Source organism: Erinaceus europaeus, chromosome 17 (genome assembly GCF_950295315.1).
Source record: "Erinaceus europaeus chromosome 17, mEriEur2.1, whole genome shotgun sequence".
Classification (NCBI taxonomy): domain Eukaryota; kingdom Metazoa; phylum Chordata; class Mammalia; order Eulipotyphla; family Erinaceidae; genus Erinaceus; species Erinaceus europaeus.
The window spans coordinates 13,647,602-13,669,572 of record NC_080178.1 but is presented as its reverse complement, the minus strand read 5'-3'; the positions used below and the strand labels follow the sequence as shown (position 1 = coordinate 13,669,572).

The following is a 21,971-nucleotide window of genomic DNA, read 5'->3' as shown; positions in this document are numbered from 1 at the left end:
CCTAGAGAAATCTCTAGCTTGAATGGGACAGTCTGCTAGTGAGACTGTGCACAGTTTTGTGATGCCTCCGTCATGTTGGGAAGCTGGATGCAGAGAAAAGTGAGCCAGATCACTGGTGAGAAGGCACTCTAGGTTGAGGGGGTCTTTGTTCATCTGTTACAACCGGGAGGCATATGCTTCTTCTTCTTCTAGCATTTGCCGAGGCATATGCTTAGAAGAAATGTTAGTTCTGGTTCAGTAAAAAAAAATGTGCATGGATTAACCTGGACTCTTGTATGGGGAGGAGGTCCCCAAATGAGTATGATGGAAAGAGTAAGGAGCACAGAGACAAAAATGGGTGTGTGAGGGTCTTGTGACAGCCTTTCTGATGGGTCAGAAGGGTATATGGAGAGGAGCAACTAAAGGATACAAAAGCAAATGGGACAGAGGGAAATTACTGGTAAATGATAATTTAAAATATTCAAAGGAAATGGATGCCTAACTTGGAGACAGCTCTATTGTGGGGTCTGTCATTTACTCAGTCACTCATGTCTTAATGGGTCTCCCTTCCTTGCTCTATTTCCACTAATCCAGATCTACATACAAAGCCAATTTACTTTACGGGTGAGTAATATTCCTGCTGATTCCTCATCATCTTCAGCATATATTCCACAGTCCACAACTGTCCTCCATGACTGGTGCTGGAGTCTGTGTCCTGACTCATCTTTTAAATTCTCTTTATGGAGATTACAGAGAACACAAGGAGTTTCAGAGAAGGGGATGCAAATAAATCACAGGAAACTTGCAACATATGTGGATATATGAAGAACAGAATGACTTTAGCATATAACTCAGCATGCTAATGTTTTATTATAAGTAAGACTTAAATATTCATGATCCTACATTGTAATGACTGAATGTAAAACTTCAAGGCTATAAAAACTTGGGGGCGGGTGGTGGAGCAGCTGATGAGTGCACATGTTACAGTGAGCAAGGACTGGGGTTTGAGCCCCCGAGTCCCCACCTGCAGGAGGAAAGCTTTAGGAGTGGTGAAGCAGTGTTGCAGGTGTCTCTCTGTGTCCGTCTCCCTCTCTGTCATCTCCTTCCCTCTCAAATTCTGGCTGTTCCTATCCAATAATAAATAAAGACCATTAAAAAAAGACTATATAAACTTCAAGCTCTGTTAGCGACAGATTTGGTGCTTGTGTTAAAGATCAGCTTGTCTATCTGCTTCCTAAAGAGCCAACCAATCAAGGGAGAAATCAGAGATAGGATGCTTTCTGTTCCATGCTTTATCTTGACTAATGCTACCCAACAGAACTTTTTGCAGTGATGGAAGCTATTTATATCTATATTTATATTTATAGCTATATTTTATATCAACCTCCCACCACAAATGACTGTTTAGCACTTGAAAATGGTTAGTGCATCAAGGGAGGGGATGGGATACAGAGTTCTGGTGGTGGGAATTGTACCTCTCTCATCCTATGGTCTTGCCAATATTTCCATTTTATAAATATAAATAAATAAAATAAAAATAAAAAGAAAATGGTTATTGCAAATGGGTAGCTATTTAAAAAAAGATCAACTTGTATATAAATATATTTTGCCTCCAGGGTTATTGCTGGGGCTCAGTGCCTGAACCATGAATCCACTGCTCCTAGAGGCCATTTCTCTCCCCTTTTGTTGCTCTTGTTGTTGTAGCCTTGTTGTGGTTATTATTGTTATTGTTGATGTTGTTCGTTGTTGGATAGGACAGAGAGAAATGGAGAGAGGCAGGGAAGACAGAGGGGGAGAGAAAGATAGACACCTGCAGACCTGTTTCACTGCCTGTGAAGGGACTCCCCTGCAGGTGGGGGCTCGAACTGGGATCCTTATGCTGGTCCTTGCACTTTGTGCCACATGTGCTTAACCTGCTGTGCCACCACCTGACCCCCAACTTTTATATTTTTACCAAAGAAGCCAAATGATATAGACTTGCTCCTTAAAAAAATTATTATCTTTATTTATTTATTGGATAAACACAGCCAGATATTGAGAGGGAAAGGGGGAGGTAGAGAGGGAGAGGGACAGAGAGGACATCTGCAGCCCTGCTTCACCCTTGCCCCCTGAAGCTTGCCCCCTGAAGATGGGGGCTGGGGGCTTGAACCAGTGTCCTTGTGCACTATAACATGTATGCTTAACCAGATGCACCACCACCCAGCCCGACTTGCACCTTTTTAAGTGTGAAATTTCTATGACACATGATGGAAGCATTTGGGATTGCATCTATACCATTTTATTTACTCAGTATGCTGTCTTAATTCTGAAATCATAAAAGACATATGAGCACCATGTAGCCAACCATCAAGGAAGACTCTAAAACTGTTCACTTTAAGAATACACATTTTACAAGGAAAAACATTCTTTCTTAACTCCAGATACAAATACATCCAGATGAATTATCATGCTCTCTGCTCTTCCATATTTATCTAACTCTTACTCATCTTTCAATCTGCAGCTTATACACTTCTCAGTTAAGCAAGGGCTTATTATGGAACACACATACTTAATGAAGACATTCTGTTTTTGTGTCATTTCAGATCTTTCTGAACCCTTCAAACCACTGCCTATTAGTGTTGACTTCATGGCTAACTCACACAACGTTACTGAATTCATTCTTCTGGGACTTTCTCCTAGGCAGGAGGTGCAGAAGGCTTGTTTTGTGCTATTTCTGCTCTTGTACACAGCCATCGTGCTGGGGAATTTCCTCATCGTGCTCACAGTCTTGACCAGCAGAAGCCTCAGCTCTCCCATGTACTTCTTCCTGAGTCACCTGTCCTTTGTGGAGATCTGCTACTCCTCTACCACAGCCCCTAAACTCATCTCAGATCTGCTGGCTGAAAAGAAATCCATTTCTCTGGGGGGCTGCCTAGTACAGGTATTCTTTCTCCATTCTTTTGGGGGCACTGAAATGTTTCTGCTCACTGTGATGGCCTATGATCGCTATGTGGCCATCTGCAAACCCCTCAACTATGTCAGCATCATGAACCGGCAGGTGTGTGCTCTGCTGGTGGTCTTAGCCTGGCTGGGGGGTTTAGTGCACTCCTTAGCCCAAATCCTCCTCATCTTCCACTTGCCCTTCTGTGGGCCCAATGTGATTGACCACTATTTCTGTGATGTGCTTCCCCTGCTCAAACTTGCGTGCTCTGACACCCTGCTCACTGGTGTGCTGATTGTTGCCAACGGAGGCACCCTGTCTGTGATCAGCTTTGTCGTCCTCTTGTCCTCTTATGTGGTCATCCTGCTCCACCTGAGGGCCAGAAGCTCTGAGGGGCGACGCAAGGCCCTTTCCACCTGTGGGTCCCACATCACTGTGGTTGTCTTGTTCTTTGGGCCCTGCATCTTCATTTACCTGAGGCCTTCTGACACCTTGTCTGTGGACAAGATGGTGGCTGTGTTCTACACAGTGATCACTCCACTCCTCAACCCAGTCATCTACTCCCTGAGAAATGCTGAAATGAAGAAGGCCATGCAGCGACTGTGGATTCGGACAATGAAGCCAGAGGAGAAATAGAGCCTGAGTCTGGGTGTTTGAATGATGCTGAGTCCCAACTCAGGGGGCTTTGAATGATGCTGAGTCCCAATTTGAGGGGCAAAGTGTGATGCAGGAATGTTCATAGGGCATGTTAGCCCTAGGAATGTTCTAACTACTTTTGACTTTCAAACCTTCATTCTAATTACTTATAGAACAATTCTTCTGAATGATGTGTTATAATTCATTAATATGTTTCATGTAGAGGTTTAGATATTTCATTCTTTGCTATTATAAACCACATTAAAATATAAGGGGAGGATGGGGGAGACAGCATAATAGTTATGCAATGGTAGACTATCATGGCTGAGGTTCCACAGTCCCAGGTTCAGCCCTCAGCACTATTTTAAGCTACAGTTGAGCAGTACTCTGGTAAAAAGTTGTTTGGTGGTACTCCTCATCCCACTGAGGAATGCTGGTATTTCACCCTCCCTATATGAAGGTTCTTCAGCCAACCAGTAGCTGTGGTGGAACTTTCAGAATAAAGAATGGCTTTCATAGACTATCTCACCTCTTTTCAAATTGTGAATTGCTGTACCACGATGACTACCAAGGTGTAAATCTCCCTCCTTTGCATTCAGTAAACTTTCTCTTCTTTATCCATCCTTTAGTTCTACTCATTCATATTCAGTGTCAGAGATTCAACCCAAGGACACATTCATGCAAAGCATGTAGTCTACCACAGAACCATCTTGCCAGATACCATATTGTTACTCTATGTGAGCTATAGTTATCTAGTATGTCAAGTGGCTATATCAGTTACTCTGGTAAAGTCTTACGGTGGCTCTGTGTGAGACAGTAGACAGAAATGTTGAAAGACATAGCATTCCCCATCACAAATACAATAGTCTGTTATTTAGGAGACTATGTCCAGCAGTTAGAGAACTCTGAAACACTTGCCTATGAGGAAACATGTGCTGAACATTTGTAGTGACATGCTTTTAACCTTAACAATGAGTAGTTGGAAGCTGGGGGTATGGATCAACCTGTCAACACCCATGTCCATCAGAGAAGTACTTACAAAAGCCATACTTTCCACCTTCTACCCCCCACTAAATAATTTTGTTTCCTACTCTTAGAGGGCTAATGATTAGGGAAGCTTCCGGTGGAGGGCATAGTATATGGAACTCTGGTGGTGGGAACTGTGTGGAATTGTACCCCTGTTATTTTATAATCTTGTTAATCATTATGAAATCACTAATAAAAATACTAAAAAAATGAGTGTTGGAAGATCTGTCCTAGGAGTAAGGAAAGAACTTATTTAGTCATGTTATCTGTGCATGGAGTAGCATTCAGACATTTTCCTTCTTGATAGTTTCTCTACCATAAAGCAAATGAGTGGGACATGATGATCTTGAGATCTTGAATGAGTCTTCTGTGGCTGGTATTCTCTGGTCAGGTGACATGTTAGAGTGTGTGTGTGTGTGTGTGTGTGTGTGTGTGTGTGTGTGTGTGTGTGTGTGTGTGTATGTGTGTGAAATGGTCCATGCACACATGGTTAAAGTTTTCTAGGAATTCACTAACATCATTAACCCCGTGAAGTGTGAGGGCAGAGACCACCAAGAGTCCCTTGAGGATATCTGTGGTCAGGACAAAGGGATCAACTAATATTAGATTATCTTCCACCACTTGCTTGAAAATGCACATGGAAACCTCCAGAGGTCAGGACAAGAGGGGAGTTAACTTTTGGTGTAAGTAGAAGTCCCAACTTTCTAATTGGATTAATTAGAGGCAGGATTCCTTCACCTCTGACTGAAGCAATTGAGTTGACTTTTGTTCTTTGCAGAAAGTCCCCAGGCAGCAATGCTAGAAAAGCCCAGGGAATTCAATTCTCCCATCTCAATTTTCCACCTCCTAAACCTTAAATCCTTCTGACTTGTCAGTCCAGCAAATATTTTCCTCAACCCTGACTTCAGGGGATTATTTGGTAGTCTTGTCCTGTTCTAGTCCCCACTTTGATACCCTTCTTTGTTGAAAAGTCAGTAAGTCAGAAAGTGCTGGAGTTGGCCCAGGAGGTGGTGGCATTGAACACAGCTGGTGAGTCCACAGGGGAAGATCAGTAGTAAGAGGCAGATCTGGCGTCAGTTATTTCACTGAACCTTTAACCATGGATGGCATTTCATGCATGCTGCTGCCTCTCACTGGTGTTTCTCTCCTTTCCACACACTTCCACAGAGGGAATGCCTTTTCTGGGTGTGCTCACTCTTTCAAGTGATAGACCATCGTCCTGCCTGCTTTCATGATAGGCTGAGGAAGGAGCTCTGTAGCTTGCTTTAGAGAGATGTTAGTGTCATTCTCCTCAGAGCTGCATGTAACATAGCCATTATGTATGGAGTCAAGGATAACTTTCATTCAATGTCCTAATCATGCATTTTTCAGAAATGCCCTTTTGAAAAATTCAAGGAGTCTGGCCATGACAATGCCACCCCTGGCTTTATCTGATAGAAATGAAGGCTCCAGTCCTGTCTGAGCCTGACTGGAGACTTGGCTATACAGATACCTAAATTTTCCCGAGGACTGACCTTGAACTAAGATTTCTGAGTTTCAGATTATGAATGCTAACTAACATACTCTTGAGTTTCTCTTATATTATCTTTTTTGTATATTAATTTTGAACCTGATACTTTAGTGTATTAGCTTATCACTTTTTCTCTGCAAATCACTTAACTGAGAAGGGGGTTTTAGCAACTTACAGTACAGTTGTTGACACATGGGCACAATTTCCCACCTCCCTTGTGGTATGTGTCTGCAAAACACTCTCTCCCTCAACCTATGCCATTTATCTTGATACTCTGTCAGTGCAACAAATCTCTGCTTTCCTGAGATGACTTGTCTAAGCAAATCAGTTTTCTGACTACAGATAATTCAGGAAGCAAAGCTGAAATCAAGTCAACAAGCAATATTTGAGGTGGGTTCAGTTTTTTTTTTTTTTTAATTTAAGAAGCAATTACAGAAGCCAGACCTCCCACCTTCTGCAACCCACAACGACCCTGGGTCCATGCTCCCAGAGGGATAGAGAATGGGAAAGCTATCAGGGGAGGGGGTGGGGTATGGAGATTGGGTGGTGGGAATTGTGTGGAATTGTACCCCTCCAACCCTATGGTTTTGTTAATTAATACTTTCTTAAATGAACAGAAGAGAGGTTAAGACTTGCTTCTGGAGAAAGAATGACCCGAGTTTGAGGCTGGTTTCCAATAGTTTGACTTTGAGGAAATCACTACATCCCTGCAGGTGTCTGACTTTCTCTAAAGGTAGTAACATGACAGGTCCTTAGTTTGACTGTGAGAATTAAACCATATTGAGTATGTGAAGGTTGTGATTCAGCATTTTACACATATACCTTACACTGTGCTTTCTTAGAAAATTAATAGATGTACATCAATCCTTTCCTAATCTTCTGCAGAAAGGACATTTTCTTCCACCTTATGGTTCAACTACTTTTGAGCAAAATGTGCTTAGAATAAAATGGCTTATTAGTATTCTTTGGGCCACTGATGCAAAGTGGTCTTTCCTTTTATTATTATTATTATTTAAAGAAAGGATAAATTAACAAAACCATAGGGTAGGAGGGGTACAACTCCACACAATTCCTACAACCCAATCTCCATATCCCACCCCCTCCTCTGATAGCTTTCCCATTCTCTATCCCTCTGGGAGCATGGACCCAGGGTCATTGTGGGTTGTAGAAGGTGGAAGGTCTGGCTTCTGTAAATGCTTCCCCGCTGAACATGGGCATTGACTGGTCAGTCCATACTCCCAGTCTGCCTCTCTCTTTCCCTAGTAGGGTGGGTCTCTGGGGAAGCAGAGCTCCAGGACACACTGGTGGGGTCTTCAGTCTAGGGAAGCCTGGCCGGCATCCTGATGACATCTGGAACCTGGTGACTGAAAAGAGAGTTAATATACGAAGCCAAACAAACTGTTGAGCAATCATGGACCCAAAGCTTGGAATAGTGGAGAGGAAGTGTTAGGGGGGTACTCACTGCAAACTCTAGTGTACTTCTGCTTTCAGGCATATATTTTGCAGTAGTTTATAGATATGTGTGAACATATGCTCTCTCTTACAGAAACTGGTGTATATCTAGGTTTTGGGACTTTGTTAGAAAGTGAACCACCTGAGATGGAATTAGAGTATACTATGAAAGGAAAGGTCTCACCCGAGTAATGAAGTTGAAGGGTTGTCATTCCACACGTGAAGTCCCTGGACACAGTCTGAAGTGAAGCATGTTGAGGTGGCAATCGTTGTGTTGATTAGGTTGTGATCAGCAGATGCAATATTATTTGATATGGATTGGGAGAGGCATATGGGAAAGTGGGCCCTATCCAATGGTTCCAGGACTGGGGGAAGTAGGGGCTCTATAGTGGAGATGTGAGGTTCCTGCTGTCTTAGGGTTCAAAAAGACAATCGATAGTTAATGTTATCATCACATTATTTGTTAATTGGGTTAACTTTGAAAAGTCCTTTTGTTAGGGTTTGCTATACAGTACCCAGTATCTTGTATATAGCTGTGCTATTGGTTGCTTCTGATCTACTTGGTCTAGGCTTTTGAGAGAGTCTGCATATCAGTTACACAGCCTGTATATTGAAAAGATTCAGTTTATGTTTTGAAAAACCTCGAGACATACAATTAATTTCCCCCCTCTTGTATTAATTAACTAGTGATTTATATGACTACATTTTACTAGGAGTGTACATAAATACCATTCCCACCACCAAAAGACTGTGACCCATCCCTCCCACCCACTCCCACCCCCCACTGGCCCAGGAAGCTGCATGTCTACCCCTCACCACAGGGTTTTTACTTTGGTGCCCTACTTACAATTTGGTCTGGTCCTGCTTTTAGTTTCCCTTTCAGATCTTAGTCAACTTCTGTTGATGAGTGGGATCATCCCATACTCATCTTTATCTTTCTGACTTAGCTCACTTAACATAATTCCTTCTATCTCTTTCCAAGATGGGTCAGAGAAGGTGGGTTCATTGTTCTTGATAGCTGCATAGTATTCCATTGTGTATATATACCACAGCTTTCTCAGCCACTCATCTGTTGTTGGGCACCTGGGTTGCTTCCAGGTTTTAGCTATTATGAATTGTGCTGCTATGAACATAGGAGTACACACCTCTTTTTGGTTGGGTGTTACGGAGTCCTTGGGGTATAACCCCAGGAAAGGAATTACTGGATCATATGGAAGGTCCATGTCTAGCCTTCTGGGAATTTTCCAGACTGCTCTCCACAGAGGCTGTACCAATTTACATTCCCACCAGCAATGTAAGGGGTTCCTCTGTCCCCACATCCTCTCCAGCATTTGTTGCTGCTGTCCTTTTTGATGTATGTCATTCTTACAGGAGTGAGGTGGTATCTTAGTGTTGTCTTAATTTGCATTTCTCTGACAATCAGTGACCTAGAGCAGTTTTTCATATGTTTGTTAGCCTTTTGGATCTCCTCTGTAGTGAATGTTTTGTTCATATCCTCTGCCCATTTTTGGATGGGGCCATTTGCTTTTTTGGTGCTAAATTTGCTGAGCTCTTTATATATTTTGGTGATTAGTTTTGTGTCTGATGTATGGCATGTGAAGATCTTCTCCCATTCTTTGAGGGGTCTCTTTGTTTGTTTAATAGTTTCTTTGGATGTGCAGAAGCTTTTCAATTTGATGTAATCCCATTGGTTTGTTTCTGCTTTAGTCTTCCTTGCAATTGGGTTTGATTCATCAAAGATGTCCTTGAGGTATAGGTGGGAAACTGTTTTACCAATGTTTTCCTCTAAGTATTTGATTGTTTCTGGTCTGACATCTAGGTCTTTGATCCATTTGGAGTTGATTTTTGTTTCTGGTGAGATAAAGTGGTTCAATTTCATTCTTCTGCATGTTACAACCCAGTTTTCTCAGCACCATTTATTGAAGAGAGCCTCCTTTTTCCATTTAATCCTTTGGGCCCCCTTATCAAAGATTAGATGTCCATAGGTGTAGGGATTTATTTCTGGGCTTTCAATTCTGTTCCACTGGTCTGTGTGCCTATTTTTGTTCCAGTACCATGCTGTTTTGATGATGATGGCTTTATAATATAGTTTAAGGTCTGGGAGTGTGATGCCTCCATTTCGGTTTCTTTTCCTTAAGATGATTTTGGCAATTCTAGGTGTTTTCATGTTCCAGATAAATGATTCTAGTGTTTGTTCTATTCTCTTAAAGAAGCTTGGTGGAACTTTGATGGGTATTGCATTAAATTTGTATATGGCTCTGGGGAGAATATTCATTTTGATGATATTTATTCTTCCAATCCTTGAGCATGGGATATCTTTCCATTTCTTGGTATCAGTTTCTATTTCCTTGAGTAGCAACTCATAGTTTTCAGTATATAAGTCTTTCACTTCTTTGGCCAACTTTATTCCTAGGTATTTGATTGATTTTGCTGAAACAGTAAATGGGGGTGATTTCTGGATGTCTTCTTCTTCAGATTTAGTGTTTGCATAAAGAAATGCCACTCATTTTTGTACATTGATTTTGAAGCCTGATACCTTGCTATATTGCCTAATAACTTCCTGTGGTTTTCTACTGCATTCTTTTGGTTTTTCTATGTATATTATCATATTATCTGCAAATAGTGAGAGCTTGACTTCTTCCCTTCCAATCTGTATTTCTTTGATTCCTTTCTCTTGCCTTATTGCTATGGCAAGAACTTCCAGTACTATGTTGAAGAGTAACGGTGACAATGGACAGCCCTGTCTAGTCCCCGATCTGAGGGGGAATGCTTTCAGCTTCTGTCCATTGAGTATGATGTTGGCTGTAGGTTTGCTATATATAGACTCCACTATCTTGAGGAATTTCCCATCTATTCCCATTTTTTGTAGTTTTTTGAGCATGAATGGGTGTTGGATTTTGCCAATGGCTTTCTCTGCATCTATTGAGATAATTATGTGGTTTTTGGCTTTGCTTTTATTGATGTGGTGAATGACATTGATTGACTTATGTATGTTGAACCAGCCTTGCATTCCTGGGATGAATCCCACTTGGTCATGATGAACAATCTTTTTGATATGTTGCTGTATCCGGTTGGCCAAGATCTAGTTTAATATTTTGGCATCTATGTTCATCAGAGATATTGGTCTATAATTTTCCTTTTTTGTTCTGTCCCTATCAGCTTTTGGTATCAGGGTGATGTTGGCTTCATAGAAGGTGGAAGTGAGTATTCCTGTTTCTTCAATCTTATGGAAAAGCTTCAGAAGTATGGGTACTAACTGTTTCCTGAAAGTTTTTTGAATTTATTTGTGAAGCCATCTGGTCCAGGACTTTTGTTGTTGGGGAGGTTCTTAATAACGGTTTCAATTTCTTTGTCTGTGATTGGTGCATTTAGATTTTGTAGTTGTTCTTGGTTCAGTGTTGTAAGGGCATATGCTTCTAGGAATTGTTCTATTTCTTCCAGATTATCTAGCTTGGTGGCGTATAGTTCTTTATAGAAGTTTCGCAGGATTCTCTAGATTTCTGTGGTGTCAGTTGTGATATCTCCTCCATCGTTTACAATTCTATTAATTTGAGTCTTCTCTCTTTTTTGTTTGGTGAGTCTGCCTAGGGGTTTGTCAATTTTGTTTAATCTTTCAAAGAACCAACATTTGGCTTCATTGATCTTTTGTATGGTTCTTTTATTTTCGATGTTGTTTATTTCTGCTCTAACTTTAGTGATTTCTGTCCTTCTGGATGCTTTAGGGTTCCTTTGCTCCTCTTCCTCTATGTCTTTGAGGTGTGCAGTAAGGTCGTTCTTTTGAGCTTCTTCTTGGCATTTAATATGTGATTGTATGGCTATAAGTTTCTCTCTCAGTACTGCTTTAGCTGTGTCCCAAATATTTTGATAGGTTGTGTCTTCATTTTCATTTGTTTCCAGGAACATTTGAATTTCCTGCTTGAGTGAATCTCTGACCCAGTGGTTCTTAAGGAGTATGTTGTTTAGTTTCCAAATTCTGTGACTTTTAATAATTTTCTGTTCGTTGTTAAATGTTAGTTTTACTCCACTGTGGTCTGAGAAGATACTTGGGATGATTTCAATGCTCTTGAATTTATTGATGCTGTCTTTGTAGCCTAACATGTGGTCTGTCCTTATGTGTTATGTGGATTTGAAAAGAAGGTGTATTCCAGTTTTTTGGGGTGAAGGATTCTGAAAATGTCCAAGAGGTCTAGTCTGTCAATCTCTTCATTCAATTCTCTTGTATCTTTATTGGTTTTCTGCTTTGTTGATCTGTCTAAATGTGAGAGTGGGGTATTGAAGTCTCCCACTATTATTGTATTACTATTGATGTATTTTTGAAATTCTTTCAGTAAGTGTCTGACATATTTAGATGGTCCCTCATTGGGTGCATAGATGTTAATGATTGTTAAGTCTTCTTGGCTGATTGATCCTCTAATCATTATGTAATGTCCTTGCCTATCTTTTATTACTTTATTTAATTTAAAATCTATCGTGTCTGAGATGAGAATTTCTGTTCCTGCCCTTTTTTGTGGTCTGTTAGCCTGTATGATAGTTCCATCCTTTCACTTTAATTCTGTGTTTATCTTCTTGTGACAGATGGGATTCTTGCAAACAGCATATGGTTGGATTATGTTTTCTGATCCATCCCCCAACTCTGTACCTTTTGATGGATGAGTTTAAGCCATTGACATTTATTGATATTATGGATTTAATGTATTGTAGTGCCATTGTTCAAAAAAAATTTTTTTGTTTGCTCTGATATATTGCCAGTATTATAGTGATGTTGTTGTTTATACGAGGCCTTTTAGAACCTCTTTCAGGGCCGGTTTGGTGATGGTTGCCTCCTTTAACTGTTGTTTATCTAAGAAGGTTTTGATCCCTCCATCTAGTTTGAATGAAAGTCTAGCAGGATATATTATCCTTGGTTGAAACCCTTTTTCATTCAGGGCTCAATAGATATCTTGCCATTCTCTTCTGGCTTTTAGAGTTTGAGTGGAGAAGTCTGCAGATAATCTTATGGGTTTTCCCTTGTATGTGACTTTTTGTTTCTCTCTTGCAGCCTTTAGGGTCCTTTCTTTATCCTTACTTCTTCTCATTGTGACTATGATGTGTCTTGGTGTCTTCAGGTCTGGGTCGATTCTGTTTGGTACTCTCTGGGCCTCTTGAATCTTGATGTCCTTTCTGTTATTCAGGTTTGGGAAGTTTTCTTGTATTATTTCCTCTAGAATGTTTGCTTCCCCTTCCTCTCTTTCTTCCTCTGGCAGGTCAATTATGCAAATGTTACTTCTTTTGAGATCATCCCTTATGTCTCTGTTGTTGTTTTCAGTGTCTCTCAATATCTTTTTAAGCTCTTTCACCTCTTTCTTTGTTTTCTCTAACTCATCCTCTGTCTGACTAATTCTGTTTTCTACTTCTGTTAGTCTGCTTTCCCTTCCCTCAGCTTCTTTCTTCATTACAGCTATTTCAGCTTTCAGTTCTCTAATTGCCTCAAGATAGTCAGTATTTTCCTTGGGGGGTCTCAACTGTTGTTTCTCTAATACTGCCATTCCTTTCCTCCAATGTTGTTTTCATTTCTGTGATTAATAAGTGTATTATTGCTTGCATACTTTTCTTATCTATAGTTACTTCTGGCTGATTTGTAGTTTCTTCTGGGCTCTTGTCTTCATTCATTGGAGTAGCAGTTTTATTTGTTTTTGATCTACCCATTTTTTTGATTTACGTGTTTCTTTTTTTATGCTCTGTTGTTCCTCAGTTGTTGTGTCTTGAGAACAAGCAACACTGTACTAAATACCTTTATGACAACTGCACTCACCAACCTCAGGAATTTACAGTAGCAACTGAAGCAAGTATTGAAGCAGTTTAATCACTACCAGTTAGCCAAACAATTTCTCCAGTCCGTGAAAGATTAGTAACCAAATTCCAGTGAAGAAGAGAAAAGAAAGAAGGGATAGCAAGAATAGACAGTTATGCAAATCTACTATCCACTGTATATTCTGGGGGTAACAAGAGAGGAAAGGGAAGTAGAGCAGAGATACACACATAGAGAGTCCACTCTGAGTCAGATTTATTCCCCCAAATAATTCACAAATTCAGAAAGGCAAAGAAGGAAGAAGTGTATGACAAGATATATATAAAAAAAAAGAGAAAAAGAAAAAAAAGAGACAAGTGAGAGAAAAGGGAAAAGATAAAAAAGAGCTGTAATTAGAGAGCAGTGAAAGGAAAGGATTTTTTTTATTACTTTATTTTTAATTTAATTCAATTTAATTTTTTAAAATTAGCTTGGAGGAGGAGGGAGGGGAGAGTCTGTAGAGGAGGTAGGAGTAAGGACATAAGTTCCTCCCACAATAGATAAGATGCCCACTACCCTAGCAATGAAAGGTACCCTAAGAGTTAATTTTGATCAATCTAAAGGGGGGGAAAGATATATGCCTTTATATAATATTAATAATAAAATAGAGCAGGGTAAAAAAAAAACCCTGTCCCAGATTACGTCAAACCTCGTGATCAGAGGCAGCTGATTGTTAAGAATGAGAAAAAAACAAAAACCCTCAGGACTAGACAAGGATAGCTGAAATAGATAGTTATGTAGGGGGTGGCTAAAGGAGGAAGTGAAATTGAGCAGAGACACTCGCAGTGAGAGTCCACACTGAGTCAGAATTCTTCCCCAAAATAATTCCCAAATGTGTATCAGTGAATTCAGAAAAGCACACTGTTTGGTGGTGTGGGGGCTGGGGCCTGTGGCTTTGGAAGCTGTAGGATTAAGGAAGAAAGGATGCCAAGAATGAGAAAAAGAATAAAAAAAGAAAGAGAGAGAGAGAAAAAAGAAAAAGATAAGAAAAAGAACAGTCATAAAAGAGCGGTGAAAGGAGTTTTATTTATTTATTTATTTTTAATTATTTAATTAGCTATGTGGGGTGAGGTGGGGGGGTTGGCTACTTAGAAAGGAAAAAGGCCAGATATTTCAGAAGGGTATAGACTTAGAATGAATGATACTCCCTGGTGGGACAGGAATTTGGTAAAGACAGAAGCTCAGCAGGGGAGCCTGCTAGGAGCTGGTCCCCAGGGACTGGTTATGGGGGGTGGAGGGGGAGGAGGTATGCTTAAAAATTAAAAGGAAAAAGATGGGTCAATATTGGGGCAGCTTGGAATGTTCCTACTCATAACCACAGAATGTGAGCTCAGATCTACAGGGATGCAGAGATCACAGGCTCCTAAGCTAATTATGGGCCCTAGATCATATCAAATTGATGGGGTTACAGTCAACAATATTTATATACCTTTCCCATATTAGGGAGCTACTCTCTTCCTTGATCCAGCTTTCTGGTCCTTTTTCCAGCCATGACATCATCTCCCCAGACAATAACTTGGATCCACCGGCATATCAGATTTCAGACTTGGGCAAAAAGAAAAAAACAGAACTTACTCTTTACTTTTTCTCTGGCTTTTTTTTTTTTTTCTTTTTGTAAACATGAAGTTTCTTCTCTTTCCATTTTTCAGTCCAGCTTTGGGTGCTTTAATAGGGGAAGGAGTCCAGTGGCTTGAGTAAGGATGCCTGGAGCCTGCAACCTGGTTTTAGTCCAGACTTGTGAATCTGGGTCCAGAGAGATGGCTTATTCTGAAAGAGCAGGAATCCATAAACTTCCTTCCAATTTCATGATTTAAGATTACTCAGTAAGGGAAGAAGGCATTCATAGGCCAATTTTGGCTCCTCTGCTGGTGGGATTGGCACTCCCTCCATTAATTATTTTACCTTATTTTATTTTTGAGAAAAATGGTAGAGAAGATCTGTTGGAAAAAGCCAGTTAGAGACCTGATGGTGGCACATCTGGTTGAGCATATGTTATCATGTGTAGGGACCCAGGTTCAAGGCTCCAGTTCCCACTTGCAAGGGATAAGCTTCAAGAGTAGTGAAGCAGGGCTGCAGATCTCTCTCTCTCCCTCTGACTCCCCTCTTCTCTCTGTCTTATCTTATCAAATAAAAAGGAAAAGAAAAAAAGAAAAGTAAAAGGCCATCGGGAGCAGTGGATCTCTCTTGCAGACACTAAACCCCAGTCATAATCCTGGTGGAAAAAGAAATCAGACTCATATAAAGAGCTTGGAATTCTAGGACAGGGAAGGTATATTGCTTCCCCGCTGAACATGGGCGTTGACTGGTCGATCCATACTCCCAGTCTGCCTCTCTCTTTCCCTAGTAGGGTGGGTCTCTGGGGAAGCAGAGCTTCAGGACACATCGGTGAGGCTGTCTGTCCAGGGAAGTCTGGGAGGCATCATGGTAGCATCTGGAACCTGGTGGCTGAAAAGAGAGTTAACATACAAAACCAAACAAAGTGTTGAATAATTATGGACCTAAAGGCTGGAATAGTGCAGATGAAGTGTTGGGGGGTACTCAGTGCAGACTATTGTGTACTTTTGCTTTCAGGTATATATTTTGCCCTAGTTTATAGATACATGTGAACATATGCTCTATCTCATGGGACCTGGTCTATATCTAGGTTTTGGGACTTTGTCAGGAAGTGAATTGCCTGGAATGGAATTAGAGAATACTATGAAAGGAAAAGTCTCACCCGAGTAATGAAGCTGAAGGGTTGTCATTTCCCACCTGAAGTCTCTGGACAGTCTGTTATTAATTTAATAATGATCAACAAGACCATAGGATAAGAGGGGTACAATTCCCACCACCAGAGTTCTGTATCCCATCCCCTCCATTGGAAGCTTTCCTGTTCTTTATTCCTCTGGGAGCATGGACCCAGGATTATTATGGGGTGCAGAAGGTGGAAGATTTGGCTTCTGTAGTTGCCTCTCCACTGGACATGGACATTGGCAGGTTGATCTATGATCCCAGCCTGTCTCTACCTTTCCCTAGTGGGGCATGAGTCTGGGGAGGTGGGGTTCCAGGGCACATCAGTGAGGTCTTCCATCCAGTGAAGTCAGGTTGGCATCATAGTAGCATTTGCAACTTGATAGGTGAAAAAGCATTAAGATATAAAGCAGAAGAAATTGCTTAATAATCAGCAATCTAGATGTTAAGACTATAGCAGATGTGATTTGGGGGTCTCTATTTTGGAAAAAACTAGTAGGTCTATTTTAGGGGCTCATGACTTCACTAATTTTTGCCTGAGCCCGACAACTAACAAGCTGGTGGGCTAGTGGTATTGTCTGGGAAGATGGTGTCAGAGTTGGAGATAGGACTAGAAAGCTGGATTAGGGAAGAGAGTAACTCTCAAATATGGAAAAAGTATACAAATATTGTTAACTGAAACCCTATTGATTTGTTCTGGGTTCCATATTCAGCAAAAGAGCCTGTGTAACTTCTGCATCACTGCAGGCCTGAGCTCAAAATTCTGTGGTCATAGCTAGGAACATTCTAGGCTGCACTCAATGCAGGATGAGTGACAGAGTATGTTGGCCTAGCCTCCCTCAGGAGAGTGGGGCATTTTATATGATTGATGTTCCACACTGAATTGCGGCAAGGCATTGTCTCTTTGTAATTTTGATTAGCATTTGTTTAACACCAAGAGATGCCCATTGGCCTTATGGCTTCTCTCCGGAAGTGTCTTTTCAGAATCTCTGCTCATTTTCTAATATGACCATTTTTGCTATTGGGGATACATGAGATGAGTTTTTAATATCTATTTTGGATGTTAATGCCTTATTAGATGTATGACTTAGAATATTTTCTCCCATTAAAGGGGATGCCTTTTTTGCTTTGATGAAACTTGCTACATTTTTTAAAAAAATTATTTATAAAATGGAAACACTGACAAAAACCATAGGATAAGAGGAGTACAAATTCACACAATTCCCACCACCAGAACTCTTTATCCCATCTCCTCCCCTGATAGCTTTCCTATTCTTTATCCTTCTGGGAGTATGGACCAAGGGACATTATGGAGTGCAAAAGGTGGAAGGTCTGGCTTCTTCTGTAATTGCTTCCCTGCTGAACATGGGTGTTGACAGGTTGTTCTATACTCCCGTCTGTCTCTCTCCCTAGTGAGGCGGGGCTCTGGAGAAGCAGGGCTCCAGGACACATTGGTAGGGTTGTCTGCCCAGGGAAGTCCAGCTGGCATCATGGTAGCATCTGGAACCTGGTGGCTGAAAGAAGAGTTAACATATAAAGCCAAACAAATTGTTGACTAATCATGAACCTAAAGGCTAGAATATCGCAGATGAAGATTTGGGGGGAGGGGCTAAGTTTTATAGATAGCTAGTAGGCCTATTTTAGTTATATTTCAAAGGGCCCATGACTATACTAGTTTTTTGTTTTGTTTTGTTTTGTTTTTTCCCTGAGCCTGACATCTGATATACAGGTGGATCCAAGTTATTGTCTGGGGAGATGATGTCATGGCTGGGAAAGGACCAGAAAGCTGGATCAGGGAAGAGAGTAGCTCCCTAATATGGGAAAGGGGTATAAATATAGTTGACTGTAAACCCCATTGATTTCACCTGATCTTGGGCCCATATTCAGCTTAGAAGCCTATGTGACCTCTGCATCTCTGTAGATCTGAACTCACATTCTATGGTCATGTATTCCAAAGTTCCAAGCTGCCATAATTTCAGAACCCATCTTCCTCAGGTGGGAGATAAGAGTATGTCGTCCAACCTCCCTTCGGAGGATGAAACATGAAAATGACTACATTTTAAGGTTGGGGAAACAGGATAATGTTTATGTAAAAAAAAAGTTTGTGCCTGAGGATCTAAGGTCCAAGGTTCAATTCCCCAACACCACCTTATGTCAGAGCTGAGCAGTGCTCGGATCTATCTCCTGCTCATTAAAAATAAATAAGTAAAGCAGTTCCTTTTAAAATCTGAACACTAAAGTGGTCCTTATAAGTCCTCCCAACATCCCCAAGACCAGAAACAATAACATAAAGAGCATTTATTTCCAAAGATATATCTTATTGAGATTATTTACCCAGAAATAAGACCAACTTGGGCATGAGGATAAAAACATGCCTACCTAAGACCTTTTCTCTGAATAAATGTTCTTAGTGGAAACACTTAGATTTGGCAGAAGAATCTGTAGGGGGTGACAATGAGAAGATAGTCTTATATCTATTTTATAGATAAAGAAAAACCAAGACCTGCAGAAGTTGAACTACAAAGTTACACAGCTTATATCTGAACTGAGATATCTATTTCCCAAAATTTATTGTGTTACAGATGTTTCATATCTACTTTGCTTCATACCATCTGAGGAGTGAATTCTCTGTGAGAGCCAGGGTTTCTCAGACTCATTCTGTATCCTCTGAAACCAATAAAACTCCATGATAGTCTCAGAAAAGAATCTAAAAGGGGGGGGCAGGTAGTAGCACATATGGCAAAGCGCTCACATTACAGTGCACAAGGACCCAGGTTCAAGCCCCCGGTCCTCACCTGTAAGGGGGAAGCTTCACGAGTGGTAAAACAGTGCTTCAGGTGTCTCTGTCTCTCTCCCTCCCTCTCTACTTTATCTCCCCCAACCCTCTCAATTTCTTTCTCTCTCTATCCAATAATAAATAAAATACTTAAAAAATAATCTAAAAATAGAAGTGGAGGGGAGAAGGACAAAGTTGATAGATTTTTACTGTCTTTGCAGGTAAGTATGAAGAAAGTGAACTGGAAGCCACTTAATGAACTAATTAGTGGTAACATAAAATAAACATTTTCACTTTTAACAGCTTTTACATGAACAGTTTAGTGGTATTAAAGTCAATACTTATTGTTGTGCAAAACCACCACCATCCATTTCTAGAATTTTTTCCCTCATCATTCAAAACTCAACTAACTACAGATATCCCTTCCTCCAGCTCCGGGCCTTCACAGTGTCCTTTTGCTTCTATTTTTACAGCTCTATTCAAATTCTTGCAAAAGACAAGATCTTATCCTTTCTTATGGCTGAGTAATATTCCATTGTGAAAACACGCTTCCCCTCTGCAGGTGGGGACCAGGGGCTTGAACCTGGGTCCTTGTGCTTTGTAACATGAGCACTCAGGCAGTTACACCAGCTCCTGGTCCAGAAAAAAGAGGTTTCTAATGAATGAGGAAGAGGTCTTTGATTTTTATGCTTCCAGGCTACCCATCCTTGTATTCTGAAGACATGGCGACTACCAGCAATGTGACTGAGATCACTTTATCAGGATTCTCCCAGAACCGGGATGTACAGAAGATAATTTCTGTGATTTTCCTCCTCCTGTATACGGCCATTGTCCTGGGGAACGGCTTCATTGTGGTGACTATCGTGGCCAGCAAAGGGCTCACCTCCCCCATGTACTTCTTCCTCAACTACCTGTCCTTTGTGGAGATCTGCTACTGCTCAGTCACAGCCCCCAAGCTCATCGTGGACTCCTTTATTGAGAGGAAAGTCATTTCTGTCAAGGGTTGCATTGCGCAGATATTTTTTCTCCATTTTTTTGGTGGCACTGAGATCTTTCTCCTGACGGTGATGGCCTATGACCGCTATGTGGCCATCTGCAAGCCCCTGCACTACCCGGTCGTCATGAATCGGCATGTGTGTGGCTTCCTGGTGGGGGCGGCTTGGGGTGGAGGCTTGCTGCATTCTGTAGGGCAAACCTTCCTCATTTTCCAGCTGCCCTTCTGTGGCTCTAAGGTCCTCGACCACTACTTCTGTGATGTCCACCCGGTGCTGAAGATGGCCTGCTCAGACACCTTCCTCATTGGGGTCCTAGTCATTGCCAATGGAGGCTCCATCTCAGTGGTCAGTTTTGTGGTGCTGCTGGCTTCCTACGTGGTCATCCTGCACTCCCTGAGGAGCCAGACTTCGGAGGGTCGCCGCAAGGCCCTCTCCACCTGTGCCTCTCATGTCGCGGTGGTGGGCCTGTTCTTCATTCCCTGCTCCTTCGTCTACATGAGGCCCTGCGTCACCTTCCCTGCTGACAAGATAGTCGCGGTGTTTTACACAGTGGTCACGCCACTCCTAAACCCCGTCATCTACTCCTTCAGGAATGCTGAAGTGAAAAGTGCCATGAAGAAGCTTATGGGGAGGAAAGTGGTAGGGAGGAGGAGTAGATGATGCAGGAAGGGCAGCCAAAAAGGGCCAAAATGGGGGAAATTGGGAGCATCTAAAATTCCACTCTGAGTCTTTTTTTTTTTTTTTTTTTTTTAGCTGATGGGAGTGGCCTTGCTCTGTCATCATCTTTATTTTAAACACTTTCTCTCTTTCTTTCTTTCTTTCTTTCTTTCTTTCTTTCTTTCTTTCTTTCTATCTTCCTTCCTTCCTTTCTCTCTCTCTTTCTTTTCTTTCTTTCTTTCTTCCTTCCTTCTTTTCTTTCTTTCTTCCTTTATTTTTTAAAAATTATCTGCAGGAGGTGGTACAGTGGATAAAGCACTGAACACTCAAGTATGAGGCTCTGGGTTTGATCACAGCATCATACATGTGAGAATGATGCTCTGATTCTCTCATTCATAAACAAGTAATACTAAAAAAATAAGATTTAGCTGTTGACTTTTATGAGAGAATGAGCATGAGATCAGTGTACTGCTCAGTTCTAGCATATGCCCAGGACTGAGCTTGGAAAAATCTTGCTTTCACCTTCTCTCTGTAAGTTTAAATTTCCCCAGCTTTATAGGATTGGCAGAATTGAGGGGATATATCATATGACTTCTAGGAGGGGTCTTTTGATACTTTACTTCCATATTTGATAGTGGCCTTGAGGCAGATGAGCTGGTTTTGAGGGGGTGGACTTTTCTAGAAAATCCAGGACAGCTCGAGAATAATGAAAAGGAAGGTGGGAGAGGAGATGGATGAGTGCCTCAGGGAACTGTGGTTTTTTGCGTTTGAAGAGACTGAGTATTTGGATTTGGGGAGGTACAAGGAAGGAAAGAAGGGAAGTAGTGGTCACTCAACTGCCCTAACAGTTTTGCTGACTTAACAACTGAGGATTTTCCTGAGGTTCAGGGCAAGATAGGCTGACCTAGAAAGGGTTAGTGCTCAGAATACAAAGTGTTTTGACTTTTTGTATTAGACGCTGGTTTTCAAAGAATCAAATGGCACCACAAGATTTCAAGTGATTTGCAAGTATGAGGCAATGCACTGTGTAGATATGTTTTTTTTTTCATGTGTCAGTAATACTTTGATATCTAAAATTCTTTCCTGTTCACAACTGTTTGTCCTTATTTCCCTTCCTTATGCATCTAGTTAGGACTATTAATCTTCTTGGTCTACCTTATTGGATTCTTGTGCTTCTCATCCATTCCAACAGAGCTGTCAGATACTTTGCTTTTAACCCCTCATACTGTCTTATGGCTCTCCACTCCACTTTCATGACCAGTCCACTTTCTCCATCCTTTGTTTTGAGTCTGCCAGTGGAATAAAGTGTGGGCGTGACAATCCTAGGGTCCCTAGTGCTTGCCCTGTGGTACATCAATAAATTCTTGTTTATAGATATTTCTATTTACATTCACATACTATCTTATTTAATGCCACTGCTACCCTGTGCCATTAAGAATATTCCTCTGAGTCTGCAATAGAGA

At 41.2% G+C, this 21,971-nt stretch overlaps 3 protein-coding genes across 3 annotated transcripts in view; all 3 read left to right on the top strand.

Moving 5' to 3' along the window:
* The first annotated feature begins 2,602 nt into the window (after positions 1-2,602).
* On the top strand, positions 2,603-3,535 carry LOC103109911 (olfactory receptor 4X2-like). Its single transcript, XM_007519028.2, has one exon. It carries the CDS (start codon positions 2,606-2,608, stop codon positions 3,533-3,535), a length of 930 nt encoding a protein of 309 aa, XP_007519090.2. The 5' UTR covers positions 2,603-2,605.
* A 16,043-nt stretch (positions 3,536-19,578) lies between these two features.
* LOC103110008 (olfactory receptor 4X1) lies at positions 19,579-21,085 on the top strand. The gene has a single exon (XM_007519147.2). The coding sequence runs from the start codon at positions 19,579-19,581 to the stop codon at positions 20,509-20,511; it is 933 nt and encodes a 310-aa protein (XP_007519209.1). The 3' UTR covers positions 20,512-21,085.
* A 129-nt stretch (positions 21,086-21,214) lies between these two features.
* The window catches only part of LOC103109910 (olfactory receptor 4S1), a 1,881-nt gene continuing 1,124 nt past the window's right edge, over positions 21,215-21,971 (top strand). The window contains exon 1 of the mRNA XM_007519027.2: positions 21,215-21,226. Within this exon, the coding sequence (XP_007519089.2) occupies positions 21,215-21,226 (12 nt within the window). The remainder of the gene's footprint in view (positions 21,227-21,971) is intronic.

Coding starts and splice junctions, on each gene's coding strand:
- LOC103109911 (XM_007519028.2), top strand. CDS start 2,606: ATGGCTAACTCACACAACGTTACTGAATTCATTCTTCTGGGACTTTCT.
- LOC103110008 (XM_007519147.2), top strand. CDS start 19,579: ATGGCGACTACCAGCAATGTGACTGAGATCACTTTATCAGGATTCTCC.